This window comes from Marmota marmota, unplaced genomic scaffold, assembly GCF_001458135.2.
Source record: "Marmota marmota marmota unplaced genomic scaffold, marMar, whole genome shotgun sequence".
Taxonomy (NCBI): domain Eukaryota; kingdom Metazoa; phylum Chordata; class Mammalia; order Rodentia; family Sciuridae; genus Marmota; species Marmota marmota.
Window position 1 is genome coordinate 17,430,847 of NW_026000142.1, and position 14,967 is coordinate 17,445,813.

Below are 14,967 nucleotides of genomic sequence, written 5' to 3' on the forward strand. Positions count from 1 at the left end.
GGAGAGAGAGATCAAACTGTTTTCCTGCTATTTCTGAAAAGATAGTGAATTCAGAAAGCTTACATAATTTGTCCAAAGTTACCTAGCTGGTGAGTGGAAGAGCTGGGATTTGAACCCAGTCATTTTAAACCCAGAGCCTAAGATTTTAATCACCCTTATACACCTCTTTCATAAAAAAATGTGTATTTTGCACATGTGTACAAAATGATAATTGGTTTTGCTCCAAAAGATGGCAAGCAGTGTCAAAAGGAAAAGGTGACATTATCAGAGTGCATTTGTAAATAAAGGCAAATTTTCTCCAGCTCCAAACACCTGAACAAATAATATAATTTGGGGGATAGTTTTAAGCTTCTATAGCATTTCCAACAAAATTGAGTACACACTGTTCCATTGTTACTTTGGGATTCTGTTGTATTGTGTAAGGTCAGCATTTAAGAAAATGTTCATTAAATACCAAGTTTGTTTAATCATATCAATTGCATTTTTCAATATGGTTATTCTCACTTCCCATCTATACTGGTATTTTCTACCAAAAGGAGATACTTTGATTTTTCTCCTAATTCTTTGAGCTTTCTCCTAGTTATTACTGTCACATAATTCCTAAGGTAAAGATAACATTTTGAAGAAAAAACACCAAATTTCACAATATATTTTAAATATTTTCTAAATTTAAAGGAATTTTTGTCAATTTTCTATGATTAGGCAAATTACAACAGTTAGGAAAAATAGTTAGCAAAACATTTTGTTCAAAATACTGCAATGCTCTTAATCTTTTACTACAAATGGATTAATGCATTCAAAGAGTTAAGAGGAAAAGTAAGATGAGAGAAAAAGTTGGTTGATTCACTGTGCAGAAATAGTCTAAATCCTCAGTTCTCTAACTCCAACAAGGATAAAACAATTAGAATTTGGTCTAAATGTTAGAAAATAGACTTTGCCGAGAGGGTCAAGATGTGAAATCTCTTTACTTGGGGAATTCATGATCAAGTATATCAGTTTAGATCTCAGGAAGGGATCAGGTCCACCTCCTGTCTAGGGTATATATTGAATATATCTTCTCTGATACTGTGAATTTCATGTTTTCCACTTATAAACCAAATGCTTTTGAAAGACTCCTTCCTAATGTGGTTGAATGGTCATAAAACAATTAGTATACATGGAGATATGGACAATACTGAATCTAAACTTCTTTACCTCTGTTCTTTGTACATAATCTTTCATAGAATGCAGATTGGCATTCTTTGAGTCTTGCCTTTTTGGAGAAAATATGTATGCACAACATATTGCAAATAATTTCAGAGAGTTTGTAGAGTCTGTTGGCTCTGTTTCCTAGAGTACAGCTTTCTTGGTTCTGAATCTTATTTTTTTCCGTGAAAAGACTAAATCCTGTTTCTGGACTTCCTCAGTGCTGTTAACTTTCTTAGAACTTCGACAATTGTATGCCCTCTTAGTACTTAAAATAAACCTTGGCTGTAGAATCGATCTGGGCTCCTTTATAAAAGCATGGGCTTCCAAACTATTGTTTCATTGGTTCTTACTGCCCAATCTTCTAAATATTTTACTTCAAAAGCCAGGCCTTTTGTAATCATTACCTCTGTTCACCATTCATCACTTAAGTTCAGTCCCCAGAGCCTACATAAATTGTCCCATGCAAATGATTTTTTTTAACTTTTGCTAATTACCATTTGCAGAATTATTTGCCATGAAAAAATGTACCCACCAGAGCGGTCAGCCAAGAGTTATTTCTTCTCAGCTGACCTGAGGAATCTGCAGGCATAATTTAATTCCCCAGATCCTGCATATTTAACTGCCAATCCAGAGGGAGATCTCTAGACCTATGACTGTCCTGATAGGAAAAAAAGGCAAGTTAATTCAGCTTAGCATCTCTGTCCATGGATTCTCTGAACCAGGTGAGAATAGGTTTTATAGTTTGTGTGTTGTCTATTTGTTAAATTACCAATTTAACAATTTTACTCACGTGTTGAAATGCTCAGTGAAGATCAAGTTTGTGGAGGTACCAGTAGTTGTTGTCAATCCACCAATGGTAGAAGAGTAAGCAATAGACAAACACATAAGTTTACACATCATGTGATCCTTCTTTGACCGATATTTTGCTCCTGTGATTGAGTTCTGTTCAAATAGAAAATGTACTATGAGAACAGCTCCCTTTGAGGTCATAACAAGAAGTAATAACATTTTTTTTTAATGAAATGACTGTGTCTTGATCCCGTTTAATTAATATCTTTGATATCATTTGGACATGGGACCTGTTGAGAATAATTATAGTTAGATGAGATCAAGAGGATGGGCCCTGGCCTGGTCCTTTTAAGAGGCAGCAGAGATTTATCTCTCTCTCTCTCTCTCTCTCTCTCTTTCTCCCCCCCCCCATGTAAAGATAAAGTGAGAAGTTGTCTATCTGCAACTCCAGGAGAGAGAGCTCACCAGACACTAACCCTGCCAGATCTTTATTTTGTATTCCCAATTTCTACCAATTTCTAGTACTGTGAGAAATAATTTTTTGCTCATTAAGCCATCCAGTCTTTGATATTTTGTTATGTCAGCTTGAGATAATAATGTATATATCTTTACATCCATAGAAATGTAAAAATAAAAAGTATTTAAAGTGACACCTGAAAATATTTGACAGACATAACTGTATTCCCTAATCCTTCATTTTTATGTCTGATTCAAATGATCCTTCATCTCTTTCCTTTTAACCATGAATTTTCACCACTTTTATGCTATTGTGGGTCAGTAAATTTCTCATGGTTATCAAAATTCTCAAACTCTTTTTTGGGAGTTTCCCCACCTTGGTGCTTTAATGGCTGATCTCCAAAAGATATCACTATCACTCCAGAAACTGAATACTTTTGATGTCATGTCTTCTTTGCTTCCCATTATTTCTTTCTTTCCTATATCACACAAAAATAAAATTCCTTTTCTTTAAGGATCATGTAATTTGGATACCTCTTTCCTCATTTATTTGACTACAATATTCTGATCTTTTAGGCACTGGGAGCTATCTTACATTACATTTTCACCTAACACATAATTATCTTCCCTACTTTATATCCCATCAGCATCTGGATGACTATCACATTCATGAATAACCCTTAAAATATCCTAGCTTCACATATTTTTCATCTCATTTTTCAAAGACCTGCAATTCTGCTTTGTCTCAGTTACCCTTTCCTATAGTTACACCTTGGATAGTGCATGTCTTCAACTGGTTCCACCAGGAGATCCCTATTCCACATTTAAGTGTGTTGTTTAGGACTCCCTCAGGTGCAAGCCATACCAACTTCATTCATGTTCTCACCCATGGCCCACTGTGTTGCTTTGATTCTTGTGGCCCTATGTTGAAATGTAGGGCAAAATCAATAACTTTTCTGGTTATTTCATTCAACAATTTTTCAGTCAATTTAGTCAAAAAAGTAGCATCATTTCAGTAGTTTAGATGAACAAAGCCCCATTTAAAAACAAAGTCCCCCCAAACTAATCTAAGATTTCATCTCATGCCAGTCAGAATGGCAGTTATCAAAAATACAAACAACAATAAGTGTTGGCAAGGATGTGGGGGGAAAGGCACACTCATACATTGCTGGTGGGACTGCAAATTGGTGCAACCAATCTGGAAAGCAGTATGGAGACTCCTTAGAAAAATTGGAATGGAACCACCTTTTGACCCAGCTATCCCGCTTCAGGGTCTATACCAAAGGACTTAAAATCAGCATATAATAAGTAACACAGCCACATCAATGCTTACAGCAGCTTAATTCCATTGACCCCTTTTGAGTCTAGGGGGCAGACATCAACCTGGAAGCAACCTAGATGCTCTTTAATAGATGAATGGATAGAGAAACTGTGGTACATATACACAATGAAATACTACTCAGCATTAAAAGAGAATAAAATTATGTCATTTGCACATAAGTAGATGGAGTTGGAGAATACCTTGCTAAGCAAAGTAACCCAATCCCAGAAAACCACAGGCCGAATGTTCACTCTGATAAGTGGATGCCAATCCATAATGGGGATGTCATGGGAAAAATGGAGAAACTGTGATTAGGCAAAGGGAGAGGAGGAGAGGGAGCATGGGGGCCAGAAAGATGGTGAAGTGTGATGGACATTATTACCCTATGTACCTGTATGACTGCCCATAGTGTACACATAGTGTATGATGCTACATCATATACAACCAGAGAAATGAAACATTGTGCTGCAATGTGTACAGTGAATCAAAAAGCATTATGCTGTCATATATGCCCAATTAGAATAAACAAAATTTTAAAACATTAAAAATAAATAAATAAAAAACAAAAGCCCCAATTTAGGTAAACCTTCTCTCCTCCCCTGGGTCAACCCTAAATGACAGCTCACAGATAAAAGAAAACTGGGGAGCTGGGTTTTTGGTGTCTTTCTTCTGACTTCCACCACTTGCTGGATTCAGTTCTAAATCTTCTGCATTTAGAGTGGCAGTGATAGGCAGGATGAGGAGAGGGTGGTACTTTAAGGTCTTATTTGAGTGGTATATGAGTTAAGATATAGCTTTAGTCTTTAGTGCTCTCCAGGCTTGGAGGATGTTCAAAATGACTCCATCTCATGAGCACTGTTACAAGTTTTTAAGAGGCTCTTATCACCAGATATAACTGGTGCCGGGGATGTGACTTGTGGGAGAGTGCTTGCCTTGCCTGCATGAAGTCCTGGGTTTTAACCCCAACACTGCCACCCCTCAACACACACCAGGAAAAAAAAGAAAAAGAAAGAATATCAAATTGTTCCTTTTTCTTTGTGGCTAATGGATCTCTTTTTATCCTGTCACCAAACCCTTTTGGAAGACTTTGGCTTTTCAAATGACACCAAATACCATTTTTCCTCCAAGTTCCTTATAATTGGTCCAGGAGAAACTGACATATCTATTCTGTCGTCAGTGAAAATATAGCTAAAACTCTACTAGGTAAGGAAAGTCAACCATGACATTTTATTTTCAAATTTTCCAAGAGTGTATTAAACACAAATCCATTGACCCCTTCTGAGTGTAGGGGCAGACATCAAGTTCTCAAGGAGGTGTTTTCTCTGAATCTATATCACCAGGCTAAGTGTGAGATTCTTCCCTTTCCTGTTTCTTGATGATATGGAGGTCAGAGATAGGGAAGTACTCCAAAATTCTCCATCAATAGCCTTCTTCATTTTTAACTCTCAGGTTAAGAGTATAAAACTCTTTTTTTATTTTTCTTTTTGTTTTCTTGTTCTCAAGTCTTATGTATTTGGAATGTGGGAACATAATGTGCATGCTTGATATTGTAATGACTCATTTAACTACTCCATTCACTAAGAAATCAGCTGATTTACCACAGTTTCTTCTTTTTTCTTCATGTTGAATTACTACCATGCTTACAGTTCTCCAATACCACTGGCAAATTTAGTCACAGAAGCTTCTAGTTATTCCCACCCAATGGATTGGTTCGCTCCTTTTTAAACTTCCCTCCATATTCAGCTTAGATTCCATGGTAAGCCAGTTAAGTAACCTTCTTTTAAAAATTCTAAACTTTGCTTTAACTTCCTTTGAACAGAAGTTATTTATCAAAACTCCAACTTTTGTTCTCTCTACATCTTATCTGCCACTGAAGAGCTAACCATTGTTGGTGAACATTGTTCATACAGTACAGCAGACTGCATTTCATATATTCATGATCATACATGTCTACTGCTATATCACACTGACCCTCATCTACTGTGTTTCTCTAAGTTACTTGTCTCCACCGGGAAATTTAAAAACTCCTCTGTTCTCTTATCAATTCTCTTAATGCTCTTTCTTACTCTTCCCAAGTAGCTTTGCCACCTACTTTCACAGAGTAAACAGAAACCAGCAGACAATGGTATTGCCTAGAAATGTAGAGATCTACCTGCTTCTGCCTCACCTCTCCTCCTTCTCTACAAACATACTGGTGTCAATGTCTCTCCTCCAAACCATCTCTTGGGACATCTTAGAAACCTTCCTCTATAGACTATGGGAATTTTATCAACATTTAATAATTTTCAAGACATCTTTACAAAAGAGCATAAAAGAAGTCCTTCTTAACTTATTCTCAATTAAATACTGCCCTACCTCATCTCCATTTTCACAGCCAAATCACCAAGGTCCACATTCATTGACTTCATTTCTTTAACCTCTTCAATCTGTCTCTCTATTCCACCCAAAATATGCTTCCTATGATCATCAGTAAGCTCAACATTGCTAAACTCCATAGGTACTTTTTAGGATCATCTTTGCATATCTCTCAATAGCTTCTTCCTACTGAAATCTTTGGGTTTCTGTGAAATCTCACTCAACTGATTTTTGTTCTGTATCTCTGATTATTACTTTGTCTCCTTTGACAATTCCTTTTTCTTTATCCTTCCTTAAAACTGTTTTCAGAAACCTGTTATAGTAATTTGTCTCTTCTCACTTTAGTATTTTTACTTTAAAAATCATATTTTCATTGATTTAGTGATATACCAGACCGTCAAATCTGTCTTTAGCCCAGACTCCTTCTAGACCCGTATATCCAATTGACTGTTCAACATAATTTGAATGTCTTTATTGAAACTCCAATTCAAAAGTGTTCAAAACCATACTCATGAATTGCTTCCTCAAACCCAGTTCCTCGAATTTAGCCAATGGTATCACCACCACCATAGTAACAAGCACTTACACTGTTCTTAGCATGGTATAAACACTGGTCTATATTAAAATCAGGCAAACATTTCAATTCTTACAACACACTGAAGTGGGTAATATCAGTACACCTCGTTACAAATGACAAGAGGCACACAGAAGTTGAATTAATTGCCCAGGGTCACAGTGCCTAAAATGGCAGGCTTGGACCCGGAAACCATGTAGTCTTGCTTTGGAGTCCACACTTTCAGCCACTGTGACGCATTTCCTGTTCTCCTTAAAAACATTCACTTCCTCATCACACTGGTTTCTGTCAATTTTATCTGCATAAATATGCAGGGACTCTGTCTAGTTTTCTCTATTTCTACTGCTGTCAGACCTAGGTTACTCAAGTAAGGTCTTTATGAGACTTCTTGCATGAATCTTTACCTATTTCAGACCTGCTCCACATACTGCAACCTTACAAAAATCCGTAATGTCTTTAAGAAATTTATGAACACTTGTTGTTTTGTGCATGTGTGTATGTGGGTGTTAATATGTAATTTAATATGTACTTTAAATACATGTTAAGGCTGTAATGTGAAGAAAAGGTCTGAAGTGGGCAAGAATTGGGACAAGGAAACCCATAAGGAGGAGGTTATCACACTAACCCAGACCACATTCTCTCTCTTCAGCCATTTATCAGTTAAGAAGTTGTTTCTGTATCTTGGCTATGGAGAATAATACTGTAAAGAATGTGAAGTGCAGATATTTCTTTGCAATACTGCTTTAATTTCTCTTGGATATCCAGAAGTGGTATTGCTGGACCATATGGTAATACTATTTTTAATATTTTGAGGAAGATTTATAGCATTTTTCATAATGACTACACCAATTTACATGCCTGCCAAAGGAGTGAAGGGTTCTCTTTTCTGGAGGATGAACAGAATCACTGCTCTGCTCCATACAGATAAGCATGTGTCTGCAACATTTCCACAGTAAAATCTTTTGGCAAAATCATGATAAGGAAAAAATTACTACTCCCTAAAAGTCATCATGGGTGTGGGAATGGCATTTAGCATTACAGGGTATGGTACTTTGGATTGTAATTTACTTTTTAATTAACTTAAAGGTCAACCCCCAAAGGTATCTACTCTTCATCTAAAAGGAATAAATTTACTAATGTCTACATTTGCCTTATATTTTCTACATGGGAATGATTTATATTTGCCATGTGATACAAATTTCCATTAAAAACTTGCAAAGCTGATATGTAAATAGAATGGCAAAATAAGTTTAAAAATTTTTATGAGTGATACAATATGACAAATGAAATTTAGCACTTACACATTAAATATTTAGCTATAGGAAAGACATCAATCACAAATCAGAAAGTGATACATAATTTGAACATTATTGAATTGATAAGAAAGGACATTTAAAAGGTAATGTGTATATAATTTCTCATTGACATATTATAACTTATAAAAATACAGTAAAGAAAAATTGAATTTAATATAAAAGCATAGCTGCAAATATTTGCATGCATACACACAAAAAAACATGATTAAAATGACAGATACAAAACAAATCAAAACATAAAATAATTAATTCCTTTTGAATTTACCATACTTTTTTCTATACAAACATCTTTAATACATGATTAATGCACATTAATGCTACTGCACATGAATTGATGTTTATGCAAATATGTATGATTAAGGCAGGCATTAAAATGTAGAGTAAATTCAAATTCCATAGTAAATGGAAACATTAAAAGATAATAATGCAAATTTAGGGTTAAGAGGAGGTTTTTTGAGGTGGAATCGGAGATGAACAGTTTAATATGTTGGCAATAAACACAAGCCTCTTACATTTTAATTTATTACTATATTTGCCAAGGACATGTGATTGCTGAGCTGAACTAGTTGAAGAGATGACAATGAAGCAAGGGGTAAAGATTGAGAAGAGCAGTAAAGAGCAACGAGCCAAAAAATACAGCTTTCAGGAAAGCCTGAGATGAGCCACTATTTGAGTAACTAGTGATGCAGAAATTATGAAAAAAAAAAAAAAAAGAGAGATAAGATTTTACAGCAAATTAGTCTTTAGTCTTCTGCTCGGACAGGGGTTTTGACCTAAGACAAAGGGTTTTGCCCTATCCCAAGAACAGGTTGGAATAAATTATTTGGAGTAGAAACTTAGACCCTGACCCCTAGGACACATGTAGGCAGATACCAGGAAATAAAATAGTCACTACATCTCTTGGGAAGTAGAGAAGGAATCTGTTGTGCACCTGTGTATGTGTGTGTGTGTGTTGGTGTGTGTGTGTGTATGTATGCATTTTATCCTAGAAGGACACTGTCATAGGTATATTATGAAAGGAAAAGTGTTCATGCAATCTGTAAGGAGACTTTTGAGAAATTAAATATACAGAATATAATTTTTAAAGATAAAAAATATATCCACATACTAGAAATAAGGCTAAAACGAAACATATATGTCAAAATATTTCCAATAGTTATTTCTTTTCTTTTCTTCTTCTTCTTCTTCTTTTTTTTTTTGGTACTGGGGATTGAACCCAGGGATTCTTACCCACCGAGCAACATCCTCAGCCCTTTTTAAATATTTTATTTAGAGACAGGGTCTCATTGAGTTGCTAAATACCTCATTAAATTGCTGAGACTGGCTTTGAACTTGCAATCTACTTGTCTCAGCTTCCTGAGCCCCTGGGATTATAGACCTACCAATAGTAGGCTCCAATAGTTATTTCTTAATAACTATTAAGTTATTAAGGCTCCAATAGTTATTTCTTAATCATGCAGTGGGTATTTGATCTTGATCTATTTTTTATCTTGTACAACCATAAAAAAAGCATTTATCAACATGTAAAAGAATCATAGACTTTACAGTAGATAGGTATTTAGAGAAGACCTGGTACAAAAAACTAAGTTTTCAGGAGAATAATATGAGACCAGTTATAGCACATTTGAAGCCAAAGTTCCTGTTTATGAGTTCCCTCTCAGTGATTTTTCTCTGCTACTATTTGCCTTCTAGAAGACTCTTTACTTATGTAAGTTTTAAACTCTACTTGTAAGACTTTGCATGTAACCACATTTTATACTTATTTACCACAATTGTAACCTACTATGTTTTAATTCAATTCCAATACCGCCACTCTTTAATTCTTCCGTGTAAATATGCGACATCCAAGACTTTTCAAGTATGCTTTCCACATTTTCCAAGTAACTGAAAATATTTCCACTAGGACATGACCAAATGCAGATCCTATGACATCATCACACAGATATGTCAGAACAGAAATCCCGCAGGCCCAATTATAACTCACTTTTGCCACCTGGTGGCCATAATTACAGATTTTAGTGGCAAGTTACACATTTCCAACCTTGGTGCTAAAAATGCACATGTGAATCAGCATGGGCAAAATAAGTGGTCTCTATGGGGCTATAAAATATAATTCTCTGGGGGTGAGTGTAATATGAAAACATTAAGGCTTCTAGTTATAGTTTAAATAATTATGAAGGAATAATTGGAAAAGACATAAGTTCCTGCTAACTATTTTCTCCTTGCCAAAATTAGCTTCTTGATATTTTTGGATATTTATTTGCATTTACTTTAAAAGTATTCACATGTGACATATCTTCATTTCTCAGTTGCAGCATAACAATTAATTTTCCACTATCTTAGATGGTGAGAATTTACATTCTTTCAGAGCTTCTTTCACTGAACGAATTTTTATAAGTCCATCTTCTGAACATTATAGCAGTATCATGATTTTTGCTTACAGCAGAGTACAGTGCTTCAGTGTGTTGTCTAGAGTGCTATTAAAATCCACAAGTAATATTGTTTGTGCTTGTTTGTGTAAATTTTCCTGTTCTCTCCCTCACTTCCTTAGTTTTTTAAGTGCATACCACTAGATCAGTCCCAGACATTCCCTTGCTGTTTAGATTTCTCTGAAAGCAATCAGGTGATAGGATGCTTTAACCACCTCAAATAGTCTATAAATTTCATTGACTGGGCAACATTCCTTCCACAGTTTCCATGCATTGCCTAAAGTTTGTCATTTCTCCCTCTTGCCACCCCCAAGAATAACAAAAACCTACATAGATGGTAGCTACTTTAGCTGCATATTGATTATAGGCTGGAAATAAATGTAACTCAGGATTTTAAAGGCTTTTTTTTCCTATTGTCTCTGATTTTCCAGTGTTGGGCAGACAGGTATTCAGCCATTTGTATTTTTAATCTTTTTAAAGGAATCAGTTTTTTTCCCCTCTTTAAAGTTTTTAGGATCCTCTCTCTACCCATAGTATTCTGAAAGTTCAAAGTTCAATTACACCTTCCCCTGTGTGAGTCCATTTCAGGCATGCTGCAGACACCCAGTAGGCCTTTAATGATAAAATTTGTATTCTTTATAGTGGAAAATTTCATGCATTTTCAATCTATCTTCTATTTTCTCTGTTCTTTACCTAAAACTCCTATTATTCTCTTAATCTTATTTCTCCCTATTTTGTCTACTGAATTTTCCATTTATGATTTTTACATCTTGACTTTTTTATATTTCTATATTTTGTTATTTATTTTATATTTTTGTCTTCTTGTTTCTTTTGTAGAATGCTATTTGTATTTTATGATAGCAATTTCTTTGTTTACTTCTCTGCATAGAATAATGATATTTTCTTTTCTCAAGTGTTCATCTTCTTGCATAGATTTCCTGCAAGTAGTTGTTTCCTTTTTGTTTGTTTGGGACTCTATCTTTCATGCCTGAGGCTTTTTTCAGGTATCCAAGAATTTTCGCCCATATTTAAGGCAGTGAAAAGTTGCTTTGAGACACTGCACATGTGTTTTGGGATTTGTTGGCTATAAACTTCACTGTGGTATTGTCTGACTGGACTGTTTTTTGAAAAATTCTAATGTCAGTATATTGTTTTTATTATTTCTCTGGTGCTGAGTGCATTCCTCAGGGAAGACTCTTTTGGTCTGCTGCCTGCCGACACCTTGAGGGCATTGACCTGCTACCAGGAGTAGTGGAGTAGAAGATAGGGTTCATGACATTCAGCAAATGAGCCCTCACTCAGAGCCCCATGTGTTATTGTGACATCCTTCCTGGACCTAGAACGCTGTCTGGTTCTCCTTACCCTTTTTTGTCATGTCTAAAGATTAGACTTCTGTTTGGTGGAGGAGAAGTGGTATCCATGTGGAATTTAGGAAGACATGTAGGAATTTAACTACTTCATAAGCAAATTTTGAAAACTTTGAAAGAAGCTTCTATGTAAACTGGATTATTTATTGGGTTTCTTTACTACTGATCTAGTATTTATGTTCCTGGATAACTGAATATTTTTTCCACCCATATTTTTACTTTTTAATTTCCAAAATGATTTCGTTGCCATTCTCTTCTCTTGATATTTATATAATTGTGACTGTGACTTAAAACAGTCTATTTGTTCTTATATTAATGGAGACTCAGAATAAAGTGGAGGTAAATGGGCCTGTTTAATTAACCATCTTAATGGAAAATACAACATGTATATTTTTATTTTAAAAACAAGAAGTTGACTAAATCTTTACTAATAATTAATGCACAGATTGACCTTGGTGTCTTTATGGTAGGTTCATATGTTGGTGGATGATGTAAAGAATAAAGGGAGGAATACATAGAGCTCCATAGTGCACAGATATTGAGACATTGGGGTCCTGTCTCCCTTGTTTGCAATATTGAATTTCCATGTGCTCAGTTAAGTGGATATCAGATTATGTTAATTACTTCTAATTAAATCAGTCTTCCCATAAAATGCATAAGGCTTGCAAATAATTTCTATAAGGATATACTTTCTCTGACAAAACCACAGAATGAAATTACTACATAACTGAAGTGTGAGAAAACCTAAGAGATGATTCTTCCCTTACTCTTGTGTGAGCTCTTTGTGAAGATCCAGTGGAGATATGTTCAGTAATAACCTGAACAACACAGAGGAGCTGTAATAAAATTTAAAGGATCAAGGACACTCTTTGGGATAGGATTTACATCTATTTTATCTTGACTTTTGTATATTTGTATATCATGTTATTTATTTTATATTTTATATTTTTAGTTATTTTAGTTATTAAAGAACTATGTGACATATGGTGAATTGGGATATCAGCTTATACAGTAAGAGTAGGATAAACTAAGATATTTAAAATTTAGCATTCAAGGCATAAAAACTCTTCATAAAAAGTATTATTTCTTTCAGCAGTGATGAAAAATCATTAAATCAAGGATTGATTTACAAAATGGTATTACCCTAAATGTTAACTATTTAGAAGCTTCCTTTGCAGTTTCTTGACTAACCTCGCGCGTGTGCGCGCACACACACACACACACACACACACACAAACACATTCCAAAAAAACCTTGTTATTTCTATAGTGGTAAAACTGAGTGAAACGGTTTAATATAGACAATATAGCAGATTTGTTGATTCGTCATATGACAAATCAAATTCCTTGTTAAACAAAATGCTATTTAAAACATTAAAATAATTTCCTAAAATGCATCACCGAACTAATACAAAAGTAAGGAATCTGTATTGACTACAAATAAAGTACAACTAGGCAATTTAAAATAAAGGAATGATAATTCAGGTTTACATGTGAGGGCTTAAGTTTATATTGTTGCAAAAAAAAAAAATTCAATGGAAGATAATGCCCAAGGTCAACTGAGTGGGGAGGAATCATATGGGAAAACATTCACAAAGCTGCCATCCCTTGTAGAAATAGAGAGCAAGAAAATGCCAGACTGAGTTAAGGGAAAATATGAAGTCCTCTGAAAATTCCTAAATATTGGCATGGCTTTTATCATAAAGTGGCATCACTTGTGTCTTCAAAGAAAAAAATAATAATATAATTCAAACTTTTATAAGCAGTTGCAATCCCAAACTTCAATAATTTCCATAGAAATTAAAAAAAAAAAAACCCTAGCATTTCAACTAGCACAAAATATTCAAGAAAATAAGACAACAAAATGAAAACGATAAGAAAATAAAAATGGCCAAAGAGAGAAACCAATGAGGACACTGGTTGCTAAAGTTACTAGATGCAGAATATAAGTAAATAAATCTATTACTAATTAATTTGGAGAAGGGATTGAAAATATTAGCATAGAGAAAGAGATTGTGAAATAATCAAGCACATCTTAAAAAGAGGCAAATGGAATTTAAACACTTAGTGAATACTCAAAATGAAATAGAAATAGCTTCAGAGAGAATTACTGAACTGGAAGATAAATCTAAGTTATTAACCATAATTCAATCCAGCAAGACAAGGAGAAGGAAAATAAAAAGAGATGTCAGTAATCTTAGAAGATAAAGTGAGAAAGCTTAATATGGATTTAATTGGAAACTAGAGGGAAGGAATAAGGAAAACAAGGAAATTGAATATTGAAAAATGACACTTGAGACTTCTTAAGAATTATTGGAAGAGATCAATAAACAGAGTCAGAAGGAATGTATTTTTAGGTATGTCAAAATGAAATTCTAGAGCACACACATAACTCTTTAATCAATGAGAAAAGATTGCTTACAAAGGAGTAATTCTTTAACTGATAGCTTGCTGATTTTTCACAGGAGAAAAAAAGCCAATGGAAATATATCTCAATGTAGAAAGAAAATATTAGGCAACCTAGCACTTCATTACCACACAAAAAATTTTTTGAAAATCATAAAGACCTTTCTATTAGACAAAAACTTAAGAGTTTAACACCAAAAGACACTCTCTGAAGTACATTCTGACTCTTGGACAAGACTTGTAAGATTAATAAAATAAAAATATTTTTGGAAAGATTACTTGAGTAAAATGTTTAGAAGCACAAGTAAAAATAATATACAAGTACTAAATATATAAATAAATAAGTATATATATGAGAAATAACCAGGTATTTTGCATGAATTCCTAGAAAATTGCAACTAATTCAAACAGAAGTAGAAAATCTGAATATTCCTAAAACCAGATGAATAATAAAATAAATTATAACTATATATGCTCTGTACTTTCATCTTTGCTGGTTCCGTTAGCTGTAATACTAAATAGTTGGAGAGAGAGAGCACACACATCTTGGACCAAATGGTTCAATAATAAGGATTGTAGAGTACAAACAGAAAGAGCCATGGTATTCCAGATTATGGAGCCACCATAACAGCCTATTTCTAGCTATTTGACACTCTTGATCTTTTGGGTATTTGTTGTCATGGTAAAATCTACACCCTTAATAACAAACCAAAAAAAAAATCAAGCAAGAGAATAATTAATGCAAAATTTTGGACGGTGGCTATCTT

General features: G+C 34.4%; 1 protein-coding gene across 1 annotated transcript in view; it reads right to left on the reverse strand.

Annotated features, from left to right (window-relative positions):
• Positions 1 to 14,967, reverse strand: part of Slc13a1 (solute carrier family 13 member 1) — a 92,472-nt gene that overhangs the window by 33,224 nt on the left and 44,281 nt on the right. The window contains exon 7 of the mRNA XM_048786047.1: positions 1,979 to 2,130. Coding sequence (XP_048642004.1) covers positions 1,979 to 2,130 — 152 coding nt within the window. The remainder of the gene's footprint in view (positions 1 to 1,978; positions 2,131 to 14,967) is intronic.